The sequence below is a fragment of the Hevea brasiliensis genome, chromosome 8 (genome assembly GCF_030052815.1).
Source record: "Hevea brasiliensis isolate MT/VB/25A 57/8 chromosome 8, ASM3005281v1, whole genome shotgun sequence".
Lineage (NCBI taxonomy): Eukaryota > Viridiplantae > Streptophyta > Magnoliopsida > Malpighiales > Euphorbiaceae > Hevea > Hevea brasiliensis.
The window spans coordinates 8614751-8634388 of record NC_079500.1 but is presented as its reverse complement, the minus strand read 5'-3'; the positions used below and the strand labels follow the sequence as shown (position 1 = coordinate 8634388).

The window sequence follows — 19638 nt, the reverse complement described above, 5'->3', positions numbered from 1 at the left end:
TTAGGCCATTCTACAGTGAGAATTTGGCCAAGTATTCTTAATCAAAGTTATTCTTTATTGTGTCTAGTTATATTTTACTTTTGGAAGCACTCCATTTGGAGTTTTCTAGCTCAAGTTATGGCTATTGCACCATAACTGGTCGGATTGCCTTTACCCAGAATTTCTGGGCAATTTTTGGTTCTATCAGATTGGTAGTCCAACTTTAGCTAGCAATTTTATTTAGTTAAGTCAAGAATTTGATTTTGTATTCTACATAAAAGTTGTTCTAAATTGCCTCAGCTTTCCATTGATATAAATTTCAGGTCAATTGAACCTTTCTACACTGAGTTATGACCAAATGAATAAACACGGTTCATTTGGTCATTTTGCCCAGGCAGAATTGATACTACCCAGATTTGGTCAATTTTCAGGGCATCCTAAGTTTAGTTTCTGGACACAGTTCCTTCATCAAAGTTGTGCCATTATGTGTATAATTTCATGTCCAATTGACCTTGCACTAATTGAACCTACACAACCAAAGTTATAGCTACCCAAACATGCTGGACTCACATCTAAACCTGCAGGGCACTCAAGGCAGCACACCCAACCTCAAATCCCAAGCTACCATTCACTTCAATTCCTCATTATACTCAGCCAAATGGTCACTAATTGACCATTAGAACTTCCATTCACCAACACATGAACAAAATCCCAAGTTTTCCCTCAAAGCCTAACTCCAACAACTTCAATGCTTCATGTACATGCAATCTATGAGTTAAGGCATCAAGTTCATATTCAATGGCAGCCATGTACAACTATAATTCATTCAAATTAAAAAAAAAAAACCCTAATGTACCCTAAGGCTGCCGAAATTTGGTGACATTCAACAATGCAAAATTTATTTAAATTAGCTTAATTTCACACTCAATTCATGTTCTCCATGATGTATATACAAAGTAATTAAGATTAATTGGCACTAACCTTGATTTAGCTAATTCCAAAAGCTTGAGAACTCCTCTTTTTCTCTTTCTTGTTACTGCCCAAGACTTGTTCTAGGTGTAAGGATAAATTTTTGTGAAGGGAAACTAGGGTTTTGGGGTGATTTAGTGGGTGAACTCAAGCTTAATCAAAGCTTCCATGGAGGTTTTCTTTCCTCTCTCTCTCTCTATGGTTCGGTTGCCCAAGGTGGAAGATGACTTTTTTTTTTTTTCCTTTTCTTATCCCTCTTTAAGTCTTCTTAAATGTATTTGTTGAAGTCCAATTGGGGGACAATTTTTATTTCACATTTATGACATCATCTAGGTGATGTCATAACTCCATTTTCCATTTCAAATTTTTTTTCCATTTTCAATCTCCTTTTCTTCACTCATTTTTAATTTAATTTTTAAACAATATTTATTCATATTTTATGTATTATATTTTATTTACTTAATTAGACAAGTTGATCAAAAATCATCTTTGAAGACGAAATGATCAAAATGCCCTCCGTTTGGCTTAAGAAGCCAAAACTGTCTGTACCGATCTTAAAAATTCTCCTAATATTTTCTTGGCATTCTAATGCTACTTAAGGTGCCGTAACTCTTCTCTGACATCCCAGAAATTATTTCACAGAGTTCCCCATAGGTTTAGGGCTTCTAGGCTGCAGCGCAACTTCTCCTTGGATTACCCATCGCTAGAACCTGCTCATTTAACTTGGTTGTATTTTATTTTTAAAATTTTTCAACATTTTCTTGTTAATATTTGAGTTAAATATGGCTCCTCACTTTAGTCTAAATATTTTCCAGTCATTCTAGCTGTCGGATGACACCGGTCACATGAACAGTAGAATGTATGGAATTGTTACAGTGAGAGTATTACAATAAATCTATGTATAAGACATTTAATAATAAAAAAACTTATGATAATAGTTATAATTTAATTAATAACAGGAAAACTAATAATAATAATAATAATAATAATAATAATAATAAATAATTAATATTAGGAAAACTAAGATTCATAGTTATAAATTATATAAACAAAAGCCATCTTTTTATTGTCCACATAATCATGTATTTAATTTTTTTTAATAAAAAAATTATAGCAATGGTTATAATTTAATTAATATTAAAAAATTAAAAGTCATATTCATAAATTATATAAATTAAAATTACAAATTAAAAATTAAATTAGTCTTTCTTCTAATGCAATATAAAATATAATGTCTAATCAAGATATTTTTTCTCAAACTTGTAAAATGATATTTTAGTAATTAAGACATTAAAAGAATATGAAAAACAATATAAACAAATATCACTACGGTAATCTTGATCAGAATTTAATTATATATAATCTTATTATTTATTTTTAATTTACATTTATTTTTTATATCTATTTGCAAATTTATTAAGTTGTTCTTCAAATATTTTAAATAAATTAAGTATAAATATATTCAAAAGAATTATATAATTATATTTTTATTTAATTAAATAATGTATTAATAATAATTACGCCCATGCGAGGGCAGAATTCTAATCATAATATAAACGTAAAATGCAGTTAAATTAGGGTGGACATGAGCACGGTTTGACAAGCTTGTTAAAAAAATAAAAAATAAAGGCCCAAAGTCCTGGGCACAAGCTCAATTTTGGTATGAAAGATTTGAACCCAACTCATGCCTTCCACAAATACCCTTCTTTTCAAAGAATCAAAATTAAAATCAATTATATATATAATTTATTAATATCTTTTATATACATTATACAATTTTAATATAAATAATTAATATTATATATATATATATATATTTCTTTAACTTTTTTTAATAATTTAAAATTATAAATATATTGAATCTATTAAATTATAATTATATTTTATTAGATCTTTAACTCGTTTCGATTTGTCTTATTTTTATTCTCTATTTTCATATATTATGATCTGAAATTTTTTACAAAAATATTAAGGAATTATTTTTAGGATTTATTTTTTTTTATGCAATTTGCTTGCTTCTCGGATTTCAATGATTGTTGTTGTTGTTCACGACTTTAAATTTTGTAGATGAATGAATAAGATTTGATTTATTTCAGATTAAAAAAAATTAAATTAAATTGAACTTCAATCAAATTGAATTTCAGTTATTTTTTTAATTGCAATCAAAATCAAAATAACTTAGAAAGTTTGAATTAAATTCATTTTTTTTTCAATTATTCGATTTAAGCTTCATTTATTTCAAATAAAATAATTTATATATGAAATGGTAAACTTTTAATAGATAAAAATAACAACTTTCGACATCATATGTGTATCACAGGAAAATGAAAAGCCCCCTCCTACCCAAGTAGCTCCGCCATTGATGAAAAGATCTGATTTGCAGGTGGAATTTCAGTTGCAATGACTAGGATCATGGATAGGAAGGAGGGTACAGGGATTCGGCTCTGATACGCATCCTTCGCCTTTACTCTGTATAGAAGCTGCCTTGCTTTCACCTGTGATCTTCTCATCCCCAGCAGAAGGTCTTCCGGTGGCTGCGCGAGAAGAAAATGCGGATTGATGGGTGAATGTTGAAGGGTACTTGTGTAAATATGGAGGGCTAGCAGTGCCGACATCACCGCGAGAACAAGAGAGAGGCGGTGAGATTATTACTAATAAGAAGAGGAAAAGCAATGGAAGGAGCCCATATGCAGTGGTTAAGGATTTTTTTTTTTTTTTTTTAAATTCCTAGCAAAATATGAGGGCGTAATCTCAATATTTATCGTAAAAAAAAAGGAAATGATAAACATATCTACTTGCCACTAAAATTCAGCTATCACGGTAAACGCGGATTAAAATATTAAAGAATCAAATTAAAATATAATTTCGGTTCCATTATTAAGTATGAAATCAAAATTAAAGCCACACATCTTTATGGCTTATGATCACCTAAAAAGTTCAATTAAGCATGCCCATAATATTATTAAAATTTAAAATCAGACTAAAATTAATGATCTTAATTTGACATTCACTTTGAATTATATTTTTTATCATATATTTTTATATTTTAGGGAATCAAAAATATTAGCTACAATATTTAATGGTATAATAGTTTTTTTTGTAAAGACCTATATCATTACTAATGGTGCATATGATTAAATCATTTGGCACTAACTGCATTAATATATATATATGAAAATTTAGAGTTATTACTCACACAGAATATAGCTTTCAAGTATAATTAAATCATTTGGCACTAACTGCATTAATATATATATGAAAATTTGGAGTTATTACTCACACAGAATATAGCTTTCAAGTATAATAAAATTATCATATTTCAAGAAATTTTATCTTATGAAAAAAATTTATAACAGTAAAATATAGATATGAAAAAAATTTAAATACTTATATATTATATTACACACATTAATTAAATGTTAATATTAATTATTTTAATATTTTTATTTAAACAATTGAATCCTATATTTAGTTATTATATATAAATAAAATAATTATATATCATAAATTATTTGATGCACATATAATGTCACGTGCTTCAAATATACTAGGATAAATAAAAGCATGAAAATTACGTAGATGCTTGGTGTGTTAGCATTTAAAGAGTATTTTAGTTCGGCTACTTACTTTTAATTCTTTACTTAAAATATTTTTTTTTTTAATTTTGAGTCAAATTAAAATAAGTAGTTAATTATTTAGTAAAATTATTTAAAAATAATTTTTAAATAGTTTAAATATTTAGTTAGAAGATGACTAAAAGTAATTTAATTAGTTAAAATTATAAAAAATATATATAATTAAGTGTTGTAGCGGTTAAAATGAGGATAATATAGATATTTTTAAAATTTATTAAGATAATATAGTCTTTCATTTAATTAAAAGTAGTTTTAAAATAAATAGTTAAGTCATAAATAACTTTACTTATAACTTTTGACTTATTTTAAGTAGATTTTTTTAATTTATAAATCAAATTAAATACTAATATATATATATATATATATATGATTTTTTATTTAAATAGGTTTAACTGATTTATAAATCAAGCTAAATATCCACTTAATAGGAAAAAAAAAATTTTTTATTTGATTATTTACTTTCAACTTATAAGTTTAATTTAAAAATAAATAAATAATTATTTAATAAAATTATTTTAAATTAACTTTTAAATAATTTAAGTATTTAATTAAAAGGCACTTAAAAATTTAATTTGTTAAAATATAACTAAAATAGACATATCATTGAATTTTATGATTATTAAAATAAAAATAATATTGATATTTTTTTTAAAATTATTAGAATAATATAGTCTTTTACTTGATTAATAAATTTTTTAAAAATAAATATATAATTTTATTTTACTTTTAATTTTTAATTTTTAATTTATTTTAAATAATTTTTTAATTTATAAATTAAAATGAATATTAATCTAAATAAATATGACTAACTTGTGAGCCATATCAAGGAACCAGGCAGTGCATCTAGAATCTGCCATAGGATATGTAAACCACAATGTGGCAATGGCCCGAAGAGCGGCAAAAGCCTTTACCATTGAAACTTCAAATATAGAGCCTTCTCATTTCATTTCCCTTTAGCAGTTTGCCACTGCTGCAGATGAGATGAAAACGGCGTCGTTTGGGGCGGTTAACAGATCCGCGGCTGGAGCTGCAGGTGCGAGCTCTGGCGGTAAGACGGTAATGATTACCGGAGTGAGCAAAGGACTAGGCAGAGCCTTAGCTATAGAACTAGCCAAGAGAGGTCACACCATCATCGGTTGCTCTCGTGCTCAGGATAAGCTCAATTCCCTCCAATCTGAACTCTCCTCCGACCATAACAACCACCACCTGCTCCTCATCGCCGACGTGGTATTTCCCCCCATTCTACATTTTCTTGATCAATTTTTAATCTTTCTTTCATTATTTTGGTTTTTAATTGTTTAATTTCAATGGCCGGCGATTGTTAGAGGTCTAATAGTAGCGTCGAAGAGCTGGCAAGAGCTGTAATAGAAAAGAAGGGTGTTCCAGATATCATAGGTGAATTTTCATATACAAAATTTTCCCTTTTCTTTTTAAATTTTAATATTCTTCTTAAAAAAAAAAGGAAAATTCCTTTACTTGTTAATTTTGTTAAACAGTGAACAATGCGGGTACCATTAACAGAAACAACAAGATATGGGAAGTTCCAGAGGAAGAGTTTGACGCTGTAATTGATACGAATGTGAAAGGAATAGCTAATGTTTTGCGTCACTTCATCCCTCTAATGTTACCCAAGAAGCAAGGAATTATTGTTAACTTCTCTTCTGGATGGGGAAGATCCGGTGCTGCCCTGGTAAGATGAATTTCCCCAAAATTGATTTTCTGTAGCTATGCTCTAATGTTTCCTTTTAATTGATTGTAAAATCAGTATAAAAATGTGGGATGTAGCTCATTCAACAAATGCTAGTTTTTATTTGTGATGCCTGCTGGTGGAGTGTCAACGCTTATGGTAGTAGGATTTTGTGCTAAATGTTTACCCTCTGCTTTATGTTGGTTCTTCCTTTCAAGTTCACTTTCCAGATTTTCATCTGATTATATTTTAACAGGTTGCGCCTTATTGTGCATCTAAATGGGCTGTTGAGGGTTTGACCAGATCAGTTGCAAAAGAGTTGCCTGATGGGATGGCAGTTATTGCACTTAATCCGGGAGTGATACACACTGAAATGCTCCAGTCATGCTTTGGCACTTCAGCTTCAATTTACCAGGCACCCGATGCATGGTAATTAGTTTTCCTTTAATTAGATTATCTATATGCTTACTTATATATATTTTTAAAAAATTGTCTGCACATTGTTCCCATTTTAACAGTATGTGCATATAATTATGTTACTTCCATTGAAGAAACACTTGCAAATGATCATTGAATTGAGCTGTTGCTCCTGTAAAAACACGAGTATAAATCTTATCCTGTGTATAAACTTTTACTGAAAATTACAGTTTGCAGAACTTATTTGTTACATGTCCTTTGTTAGTGTCTACTTTGTTTCTCAAAATCTTCTTGAACCAGAAACTCCCAGAGATAGAGCAATTATATCACCATAGGAAATGGAGCTAAGTTGCAATGTTAACATGTGAAGTCAGAGACATGATGAAATTGTTTATGGATCTGCTTATTGTGTGTTAAATGCCAAGAAGCTTGTCTTAGTTATGAAGTAATGTAACCCTCCAAACTTGAGCCAAAGCCTTGATGCCTCACTCTCAACTTATTTTATTTCTTTATAAATATGATAGGCAATGAACTTCATTGACGTGGGGAAAAAAAATGAAATGGACATAATAATTTGTAGATTTAATTTATATAATTTCTCTCTCATTCATATTCTACACAGAAGAACCTTCTTATCCTCTTACCACTATTTTATACCAATAAGTTACTACTATTTTATACCAATAAGTTGTACTTATTGGTCTCATGCTGCTGTTGGCCAATTTATACGACATGGCTTCCATATGCAGACAGGTCTCTTTGTGAGTTGTGACGCATGTATATCAGGTCTAGTAACCAACTTGTGCAGGTGTGCCACCAACTTAGGTTTATACTATATGTATATTTCACTGACTTTGTGTTGATATTGCTTGTTAATATATATTAAATAACTTCTACTCCATTTCCTAATTGTGAAAATCCTGGAGGCTTTTCTAATTTTCACTTAACCTGTTGCTCATGAATCATCAGGGCCCCAAAGGCAGCTACAATGATACTCAATCTAACAGGAGCTGATAATGGTGCATCTCTTACAGTGTGATGAAATTTTCTGAGGCTGTAATGATGCTCAACGAGAAGCATATGGTAGCACCTCTCTTACTGTGACGAGAGTTCATCATCACCATTTGGGCATTTGTTCATTATGAACAGTATCATGCCTTTCAAACAAAAAATTCTTCACCAGTCAATACTAAAATTGAATTACAACGAATTCCATATTTTTTACTGAAAATAGTCTTTAGGTAGAGGAGGAACTTACTATGTTCATTGTTTATATGCACTGGTTGGCTGAGGCAAAAGAATGTGGCTTCTAACCTGTAAGGTCTGATGGTTGTGATATATGGATTGAGCTTTTGATCATGAAATTACCTATAATCAATGAGCAGTTGGGGGTATGTCATTAATCTTTTTATCATGAAATTAACTATAATTGTTCATGTAGTGAAAATGTATTGCTATCCAACCATTTTACTTGTCATGAGCATGCTACAAATTGGATTTCTCTTTCTTGTTAAATTTGTATGTTAATTTCTTCTCAGTTTTAGTATTTGTCAATGTATATTGAAGATAATAAATATCTGGCATTATTCTGCTGGAGTAATGGTGCACTCTTATGATAAATTATAATACGGCAAACGGTTTCCAAGCTTTCTTGCCACCATTATATTTGCACAAAACCATGGATGGCCTGGAAAAGTAAGTTGCTGGAGAGATGAATATACTTCTAGGAAGCTTGTATAAAAGCAAAACTGCCTGATAAATATCTCCTGTATTAGCAAAAATTCTATTTATTAAAAATATTATATATAAACATTTATAAATATTACTATAACAAATATATATTTTATATTTAATTAATTAATTATATAAATAGATTTGAATAATCAGTAGTTAATATATAAAATCTGAATTCGACTCAAATTCGATATGAGTATTATTTTTCAAATTCAAATTTATTTTAAATTTAATTATATGTTATATTAAAATTTGATTGAATCAAGCACCTGTAAATATTCGATTCGTTCACTTACAATTTCCCTCAAAGATTAATTGAGTTTGAATTAAATGATATGAGGTAACTCTCTCCTTTCTAACCCACATTAAATCAATTGGAATTCACACATTGGAGTTTGTATTAATTATTTCTTGTAAGCTGTTGGCCCCAGATTATAATCTTAGGATACACCACCATGCATGCCAAAAGCTAAAATGGGGAAGAAGGAAAGAAAGAGAAATTTTTTTAACATTCTTTCACTTTTTTGGGCATTTTAAGTTTTTTAAATAAAACATACACACAAGGTAACGGTAGAAATAAACCGTTATTAAAATTATAGTAATTTTAATAGTTTTTTTTTTTTCTATGCAACCCACATATATGCACACTCCACGTTCAATATGAGATCTCAGAAAACCAATCTCTTGGCACGTCCAATTGACCCATGGACCTCAACCATAGTGATTCTTTTTTTATTTCCTTTCTATTAAGTTGGTGTTGATTATATGTTTACTCCCTTTTAAAAGTTTTTTTTTTAATTTTTTAATATAATTAATTTTGATTATGTTTTAAATTCAAAATCTCATTACTACTGAGTTAAAGTTGATTCGTTTAAATTCATTAGTTTAAATGTGGCTTATATTATAATTTTCCTCTCTTCTCTCTATTATTTAAATACAATGAAAACATCTCTCTCCCGCTTATATTATAATTCAACTTGCTAACCACGATAAGTTGAATGATTTCTCCTCCCTCTCCCCTCTTCGCCTCGGCCACGCATAATATTTTGAACTTCCGGGTTAGTGAAGTTGACAACGAATCATGGGATGATCATTATTGAAGTTTCAATGCATTTCTTAAATGCCCTTACGCATTTTTTGAATGGTTAGGCCATAAATTTGAGTAAAACCAGGAACAGCAATGGAGTTGATGATACTTGGAACAAAGGTTAACAACGCTAGGATTCTAAATCAAAGGGTAACATCCTTAATTAAAGCTTAGGGAATTAAAATCTGCAGCTGATAATATGTATCTTTTTCTGGTCCATATCAAATGTACACAGAAACACAACATTGCTGTCAAAGGTTATGAATTCCAGTGGCATATCGTTCAATTCCTTGTATGCAAACTTGCAAGTCCATGGTCTCCCACATTGGTTGGTTCTAGTTGGCCCTGATTCCACCAGGTCGTGGAGGGAGGTCAAGATACCATAGAATCACATGTATTTTAGTTTAATAAGGTAAGATACTAATAAGGTTCGGGGAAGAGAAAATTTAAGGCCAGTTGCATGCAGCATTAACACATTGATGGCAGAAGGAAACTTTGAAGCTTTGTTTGGCACTATAAACAACAAATTTTACAACCGAGTTTGTATTTATTGGGTGAAAATGCAAGGGCATGGCTAACTATTCTAAACAACAATCTTCACTCTTCTTGCACAAGCACCTACAGTAATGAAAGAAATGATAGATTTGATTTATTTGGGATGCCAAACTTCAAATCCAATTTAGCAATCTCACTGTATACATGAAGAAGCTGCATTATGTTGAGCTTTTTTCTTTTCTATTGCTTCCTTGAGCTTCCTCCCAAGAACAATTGCCAAAGGAGGAGGAACAGCGTTTTCGATCTGCCTATGCTTGTGATGAATATTTCCTACAAACTTATAGCTATCTGGGAATCCCTACATGCACAAAAAAGTGAGAATCTTGAAGGTCAAGCGCTGACAATAGCTGCTGAAATGTCTGGCAACTTCAGTAATTTTCATATCACTAAGTGCTCATCAAATAATTAGCAAACCATTGAAGAACATCCAGTCGTTGTAGATATAGTGGCTCTCAATATGACAGCAACTTTCAATGAAAGCAGTCCCCAACAGATCTATTTCCTCATGATACTTATATTTTCAGCATTACATGCTTTTTCTTTCACAAAATTTTAATTCCCAGAAACCCAAATAACCATACAGCTTTAAAATCCAAGCACATAATGAAAATTGCTTACAAAGAGAAATAGCGTACTTGGGATCGAGCACATTCACGGACTGTGACTATTCTATCCTGTTCAGGGTGAAAGCACATCCCAACCTTACCCATTGGTTGAGGGTCAGTAACAGAAGTAGGGAAGTTTCCTTCCCAATCCAACCTTCCAAATAGTCCTTTCCATTGATTGTGCCTCCTGGCTGTGTTTGGCAGGCACCATGGTACTAAATCAACCACTTCACCTGTGGACAACTTAACCTGCAGGAGAGGAAATTGCAAAACAAGTTAAACAACTTCATAATTCCAGCAACTTGTTATGGTGGCTAACTTTCTGGAGCCAGAAATTTCCTCTGGTAGACGAGCACCATATAATCAGAACAAATACGCATATTCAGAAAAGGAAAAGTAAATACTTGTTCATTTGGGAGGTCAAGCCAATCAGCACCTGGTCACTTCAGAATTCTTTTACAACGAATGAGATTGAGCTGCTTCATTTCTTTTGAAATATGATCAGTTAAGACCAGCATGTCTCGTCGAATTGTCTTTTGAAACCAAGAGACAGGTTCATTCTCATACTGGAAAGTAAAACAAAGGTAAAAGAAATAAGCCATTGAGTAGATAAGTACGTGTGTAAGGTAATGAGTATCAAAGAAGAAAGTCCTACTTTCATAGTTGTCACCAAAGCCCCATTCCTATAGATGGGAGATCCCCAATTGTATCTTTAACGGTTATTGCTCGGAAAGGAGCACCATTTGCCGTACTTTTCATTGCAGCATTTTGGGAATTTCCTGATAAGGTAACCCTGAGCTCTGAGCCAGCAAACACATGCATTGGCTCAGGCCATTCGGGGAGCATTTCCTCTGGAGAAGCAGCCCAGATGAACGCACGCTTGCGAAATTGCGAAACACCATAAGCTCCAGCTTCCAAAACTCCAAACCTCACCTACAATAATTAAAATAAATCAATAAGCTAGTTCTCTTAGTTCCTTCTTAATCATATGAAGGTAGAGATTACATCAGACTATGGAGTTATGCTGATAAAAATGGATTATGATTTCCTAGGAAATGACAATGGCACACCATAAAGCTCTAAGATATTCCCTTCCCCATTAAACAGAAATGCTTGAAAAAATTGGAGTATTTTTTTATAGAATAAAGGGAAAAACGTGTGTTTACCTGATAGCCCATCTCAAGGAGTGAAGCTAGAGTCAGACGAAATGTTTGCCCTTTGTTAAATGATACAAAGTTCCTAACATTTTATAGAAGGAAGAACTTAGGGCGGAAGTAATCAGCAAAAGACAAGAAGGCTAAGATCATCTCACACTGGACCTTACTCCAAGAGCCATGATTAAACCGATTCATTCCAGAAAATCCCTGTAGATTAAGAAAATGAAAAATATAAAAATATGTTTTGTACATACAAGAGGGGAAAAAAAGGAAGAAGAAGAAGAAAGAAAGAAGTTAATAGCCTCAAACTATGGATAGATACTCAAATTGTCTAAGAAACAAAAAATATTGCGTGTAAAGCAAGAAGTTTTACACGCCTGGCAAGGAGGCCCTCCACAGATAAATTCAACTTCCCCAGGCCGAGGAAGACTATTAATCTCCTTCTCATCAAGTTTTGCTACCAACTCAGAAGCTTCAGAAGTACATATACAATCATCTGCATCCCCACAAGCAGACATGATAGCCCTGCATATTAATCCAATAATTGGCATTGGTATAAGCTTGAAAGAACATAAAAACAGATACGTTATTTCACTAACTGGATAAAAATATATCCCAGAAAATTCAATGCCAGCCAACCAAATATAAATATGTAACATAGCAGCGCAGTGCAGTACAGCAATCATTTACAACAACTTAAACATCTGCTAAAACAAAGGGGTGAAAAACACCATAACTAAAATCCACTTCATAGAAAGCAAGGGTCCACCTTAGGATCATGTTGCAGCTATTAATGAAGACCAATGCCTCTGGATGATTAGATTTAAATGCTTCCCCTGCACGTTCTTCATATTCAATTGAACATTTTGTCACAGACATTCCTAAAGGTATTTAATAGGAATAGATGAGGTTAGCTATGGACAACATAATAAAAATGAGTTAAATTTGGCGTCTCATGAGTAGAGCAATTGTGAAAATGGATACCTGCACTCTCTAAACCTTTAGACAAGCCTCCGCAAACAGCAAAGATATCTAGGGTGGCCAGCCGATTTTTAGATAATGCTTTTGATAATTTGTCAATATTATTAAAACCATTTTCCCCTTCTTTAAACTTGCTCTTTTTCTTTTGATACGTAAAATCATCGATCATCCTTTCTTTTGAAGAGCTAAGCTTTATGTGAACGGGCAACTGGCAGCAGAAAAATGATCATAGTCATTCAGGTAAAAAAGAGGAAACCATGGTTCAATGAACACAATTTCCACCGCACAAGCAGACAAATGTAGATTGTACAAGAAAAATGACCATTGGAACTAATAACAAGGTGATTTCATAAATATCACACAACAAGGAAAGAAAATCACCTGGTTGATAGCTACATTTACACGTGTTCACAGAACATTATATGCTCAAAGATGGCAGGGCTGTCCAAAGGTGGAAGATCATGCTTCTTCCTAACTTCACACTTGCCTTATATTGCCACAATAGGAACTGTCATTAAATATTCACTATAGTATACCTGAAAAATCAATTACAAAACACTTTCATATCAGGTCAGGTCTGCAATAATCTTATGTTACAAAAACAATATAAATAAAGTTAGTTAAGTACACAATATTTCAACAAACTGAAAAACTGAAGATTTTTAAATTTATTGTTTTCTACAGATGTCTCGGACATAAATACAATCATCTTGAATAAGAAATAATATTTGAGAAGCAGAAATGAGCCATGAAATTGCATTAGCTTCCCGATAACTATTCTATTGATGATTTTGTCTATCTAGCTCATTTTTGAATTTATTGTTTTCTACAGATGGCTCATGGCAAACAATTGCATTAGCTTCTCAATAACTAATTTACACAGAAATTGCCAGCTTTAAAAACCGGGGAAGATTTGTGAAATTTAAGAAACTAGCACAAATAAAGAAGCAGGTGAAATTAATTGAAACCAGATGAAACAATTGAAATCGGAAAATAAAACTTCAATTAATGAGACTGAAAGGAAAAATATAACACTAATAGTACCATCATACTAACAAGTTAACATAAGCCTACATGTACATACCAGGACAAATCTGTTCGAATGTATATCGAAATAATTGATGATCCAAATTCAATCTTCCATTCCTTAATCACTTAAATATATTGGAAGTCCAATTCCATTTTCTACTTCAACACAAGCTGATGAAGACTGGTTAGAACTATCATCAAGACAATATTCGCTTCCATCCGCATCCTGAATAACATTACCTGACCCAAATATCATCATATTGATATCAGCACACCCCATAGGAAGGAGCTCCAAAGAAATTAATCAAGCATCAGAGTTGTAAAGTGTCCAATTATGAAGCATGTTTTCAGGAAGTTCATTACTGCCATCATTGCAAATGGCAAGAAACTCATCAATTTCTTCAACAGAGGTCTTGTAGTATGTATGAAGAGGATAGTCATTTGCAATTTCATTCTCATTGATCTTGATATAGAATTTTGATGGAGGAATTGAAGATTGTCGATTATTTTGCTTCATTGACAGCCAGTTCTCCTCTTCTTGTAGCAACCTGGCCAATTTCATATCCTCATCTTCTTCAGTCCCACAAGTGGTTGAAGTAGACTGATCAGCTGACTCTTCAACAACTTTTAGACTTGTATTCCCCACTATACCCGAGGTTGCGGCTTCTGAAGTCAAGAAACTCTCAAATTTCTTCTTTTCTTCCCTAAGGGCCACAAGCACAGGCAAACCTGTAAACATCTTATCATTTTTCTTTGCTGTTGCATCCAAACCAATAAGTTGATTATGAATAAATTCACCCTACGAAATAAAAAAGTCCTTGATGGACATGCCTTGAGGAAAATTCTTACTAGTACTCATTGCACGTGCAACACCTGCAATCAGTTCATCAACACCTATATTGGAATTTCCACCATATGTCCTTGATAACTTCCTGTACACCTCCACGCATGCATGGGCCTTTTCAAAGAAAAGATTGTAGAATCTCTGTATTTATAAGAAGGTTTAATACAATCATAATATGCTAATCCAGTTGAGACCCAAATAACAGGTGATCCTTCTTCATAACCAGAAATTACCCATGATTCAATCCTTCCAAAACCATTACATCTTACTCCTTTTTCTTTATCAATACTCTCTTCCAGGGGCAAGATGAGACCTGAAATTTGAACATATCTTGTCACATATTCCATTTAAATTCAATTTTTATTTTTGAGATTTTGTTGGCACATATATATAATATTGTTTTCCCTATAGGATTTAATGTTATTTTGTTTGCCATTTCATTAACTGAATTTTATAGGTTAAATTGCTTAAATTGATTACTGCGATCTAAGTGAGAGATTGTTGGATTATTTATTTGTATCTGGATATGGATTAACAATAATTAATTGTTAGGATTAAATAATAATACCAAATAATAAGTTTAGTAATTAGCAATATCTAAATGGATTAGGTCATGTGATTGGGCAAGCTTGTAATGGGTCAGGCTGTCCATAAGCCACTAAGGAAGAGGCTCCAACGTCCTATATATATATATATATATGACCCCATTTAATATTAGATAGAATTCTAATAGAATTTGAATGTTGTGGATATTGAGAGTTGTGAACCTACCCTTTCGCTTTGGTTCGTGATTGTTCATAGAAAATCATGGACATAAGCGTATTTTCAAGTACACATATTTTCTAATCATGTAATCTATAACAATTTAATTTATATTTATAACAATTGCTTAATTTATATTTGTTACAAGAATGACCTTAATTCACAAAATGACAAGCAACCAAACCCAAAATCACAAATCCTCTTGTGGACAATGTTGTACTAATCCAGTTTCTCTTTCACGTCTCAAACAACAGATTCGAAATGAAATTTGATGCAAGTATAAAAATGTCAAATACGTAACTATTGGGTTTGCACTTGATCGATTTGAAATCTAAAAATTTATGGTAGATTGTTGGTTTCAAGTTGTATAATTTCGAGTTTTACCAGATTGAGGTCCGAACTCCAATAATCTCAATTTTTAAAACATATTTTACCGTTTGTCTACAAATTTTACTGATCAAAGATTTGACATGTAATAATCTCAATTTTTAAAACATAAATTTTATATTTTTATATAGTATTTTAATTTTATTTTAATATTATCTAGCTAATTTATAATTTTTGTAAAACTTTCACTTATACATTTTTAATGTTATTTTTAAACATATTTTATAAATTATTTAATAGTCTAATTTTAATTGAAATGATTAGTTTTAAAAATTAATATCAAATAAATTATCAAAACATATTATTTCATTATTATTAATCTTGGTTCTAAAATTTGATTAAATTGTTATTTAATTATTATTATTATTATTATTATTATTATTATTATTATTATTATTATTTATTATTGTTGTATCTGACTTAAAAATCTAATTTTAATTAATTAATGCAATGTTGATTTTCTATTGAAAAACATGTTTGGACTTGATTGAAAAACTTACAAAACTTTAGGGATTTAGTAAGTAATTAAAAGTTAAAAAAAAAGAGAGAAAAAGATCCCCATCCTTCTCATCTCTCCTGTTCACTTCCCTCCCCTCTCTTCTCCATTTTTCTACTAGCCCACCAATCAGAATCGGGCGAGACTTTCGGACTCTTCCATGGGCGCACGATGGCGACAAGGTCGGACGATGAAGAGCAAAGCGGCTCACCGATGAGGAATCGGAGAGAGAGAGGAAAGAGAATCGAATTTCAAGGCCCTTTTGGCCGTTCGCCATCCTTCGCCACCAAACCAATCTAGATCGATGCCCTTGGCCCATGGTAGCTCCTATGGTCGCCGGATTTGCACACATCGAGGAGAGAGAAAATGGATTTTTCTAGCTTTACGATAAGATTTCTAACGATCCGAGACCACCAATGGACTCAGCATTGAGACCTTCGAGATGGATCGACTCGCTTTGATCGGACACCATTTGAAAAGGTAATTATCGATGGTCCAAATCACTTTGTGAGATTTTCAGCTTTTTGATTTCTATAAATTAAAAATAATTATGTGATCATTTTAACAATTTGTGGGCTTTGTTTAAGTGCAATCGGATCGATATTAGCTCATCGGCACTCCGGGATTGAGTTTTCGCTTGATCCAACGCGATGGCCTGTCTCGTAACATAGTTAATATTACAATCGATCTTAGCATTTTCGCACGCCCTAGATGCATTCAAAGTAGCAATTTGTAAAGGTAGTCCCGAACTTAAGTTGTGTAATTTTTACCTTGGTTAAGCTTAATGACAAATTTGTAAAATATTTTTGACTTAGTAAAATTAAGTAAAATAATTTTAATTAATATAAGGATGATGTAAAAGGACCTCCAAGAATATTTTTATAATTTTTAAAGTGCTAAAAATAAATATTTAGACTATAGAGAGGTTAGGGATTCGAGCTAAAATTTGAAATATTGGACTTATATTAGGATTCTTGTAGGCCTCGAATGGGTATTATAATTGTTTAGGTCTAAAATTGACTGAGTCACTGCATGACCCATGTAATTGTTTTAGTTAACACAGGTTTGCCTTGTGCAACTTCATGTCCCTTAAATTTTCGAAGTTTCTTCTACACAGAGGATTACAAGGGCCAAGAGAAATTACATAAGTCTAGTTACACGGGCCATGTAACTTACAATCTTTAATAACTGATTTATACGGGCTGTGTAATTTATTAAACACTCAGTGTAATCTTCGATGAATTCCAAAATTGCATTTTAATGCTCAAACTCCTCTCTAATCCCTTTCATTCCTTCCCAGACTATCAAAGTATACCTAATAAAGTCTAAAAACATGGGATCATACCCAATTTAAGCAAATCTAAAAGATAACTAAAAACATATAAAAATAAAATAATAAATAACTAAATATGAATAAAATGCAATCGATATAATTTTTAAATACCTATATGATGTAATTACATCAATTTTGTTTATATATATATATATATATATATATATATATATATATATATATATATATATATATATATATTTATATAGAGAGATAGAGAGAGAGAAGGGGGTGGTGAGAATTTATGGTGATGTTTTTATTTTCTTTTACCATTTATTAACTCTTTTATCTACCAAAATTGACATCTATTTTAAAAAGACCAAAAATCTATACATTACTGTGTTAATATATTTAATCTTTTCTATTAAAGAAATTAATCACAAAATATGAATTGATTACAATAACAATGGTGAGACACTATTTAAAACTAGCCTTGTTGACAACGTAATTTTTTTTTATACTTTTATCCATATATAATTATATTGCCTGTGTGTTTGGTCGATTCAATTTCGAATCAAACTAAACTAGAAAATCAAAAAAGTGAAATATATTTTTTGAGGAATTAAACCAAACTGATTAATAGAATCAACTAAATTGAATTGAATCAAAATAATAGGTTTGATGCAATTTGTTGATTACTCAAAAATCAACATAACAGATCAACGCTAAACAAAATAAACATTCTACAATCTTACAATCTCAGATCAACAGTACAAAATCTTAAAGAAGTAAATAACAAATCCCAACAAATCAAATCCTTGCACAAATCTGAACTAACCAACTCAAATAAAAGAATTGAATTTTTTTTAAATCAAAACCGAATAGAAAACTAATTAATCAAAAACCAAACCAAAAACTAAATTAAATTGGTTCGCTTGATTTTTTGATTAAAACTAATGAGTGCCCATCCCTATCTAATGGCTTAGTCCAATAACTATAGACACATCACTCACCTAACAGGTGCTAAGTTAGGTCTCTATTCTCTAATCCCCTATAAAAATACCAATTCTATAAAAAAATACCAAAAGAGTACTAAGATAGAGTAAATTCTCTCATATCAAAATAAAAAATATCCTCTTCCTCTCTAAAATTCCAGCATCATCTCCTTCAATACTATTGCCACCACCAAAGGGCAGAGCCATGTTCAACCGCCTCTCAAATATTTAAAAAAAAAATTATATATGTATTGAAAATTCAATCCTTCAATTGAGCGCAAGTTTTGGGGATAAAGGGTTCATAATTGGCCCCACTCACCAAATTCTTCAACATGGATGGAGCCCACTCATTTTATTTTATTTTATTTTTTAATATTGATATATGTAACACGCAATCCTTATTTGATAAGAATTACCCATACCCTTTTAGTTTTAGGAATTTATACTTCACGGGAATTAAAATAGATGAAATAAATTATTTTCGAAATAAAAGTTCTCTTTGACAAAAATTACAGCGTGATTATGTTCAAAAAGGAATATTATCTTCATTCTTCACAATCGTTGAGTCGAAATTATTTTAAAGAAAATTTGGAGCAATTAATGCTTCTTCCGTTTGTCTACAAATTTTATTGATCAAAGATTTGACATGTAATAACCTGATTTTTTGAAACATAAATTTTATATTTTTATATAGTATTTTAAGTTTATTTTAATATTATATAGCTAATTTATAATTTTTGTAAAACTTTCACTTATGCATTTTTAATGTTATTTTTAAACAAATTTTATAAATTATTTAATAGTCTAATTTAATTGAAATGATTAGTTTTAAAAATTAATATCAAATCAATTATCAAAATATATTATTTCCTCATTATTGTCAATCTTGGTTCTAAGATTTTGACTAAATTGTTATTTAATTTAATTATTATTATTATTATTTATTGTTGTTGTATCCGACTTAAAAATCTAATTTCTAATGCTAATTAATGGTAATGTTGATTTCTATTGAAAAACATGTTTGACTCGACAAGAAAACTTACAAA

The 19638-nt window shown here is 30.9% G+C and overlaps 1 protein-coding gene and 2 pseudogenes across 2 annotated transcripts; 2 read left to right on the top strand and 1 right to left on the bottom strand.

The window, feature by feature from the left end:
* Window positions 1-5564: 5564 nt before the first annotated feature.
* LOC131182263 (NADPH-dependent pterin aldehyde reductase-like) lies at window positions 5565-8081 on the top strand. Of its 2 annotated transcripts, none has more exons than XM_058151204.1 (5): window positions 5565-5810; window positions 5909-5978; window positions 6080-6273; window positions 6527-6699; window positions 7657-8081. In XM_058151204.1, the coding sequence occupies exons 1-5, from the start codon at window positions 5565-5567 to the stop codon at window positions 7724-7726; spliced, it is 753 nt and encodes a 250-aa protein (XP_058007187.1). In that variant the 3' UTR covers window positions 7727-8081. The 2 variants fall into 2 exon arrangements, with proteins under 2 accessions (XP_058007187.1, XP_058007188.1); XM_058151205.1 differs by having other exon boundaries at window positions 5606-5810; window positions 7722-8081.
* A 1851-nt stretch (window positions 8082-9932) lies between these two features.
* LOC131182016 (DNA (cytosine-5)-methyltransferase 1A-like) lies at window positions 9933-15026 on the bottom strand (annotated as a pseudogene).
* A 1740-nt stretch (window positions 15027-16766) lies between these two features.
* LOC131182015 (mitogen-activated protein kinase kinase kinase 1-like) overlaps window positions 16767-19638 on the top strand; it is a 5084-nt pseudogene continuing 2212 nt past the window's right edge.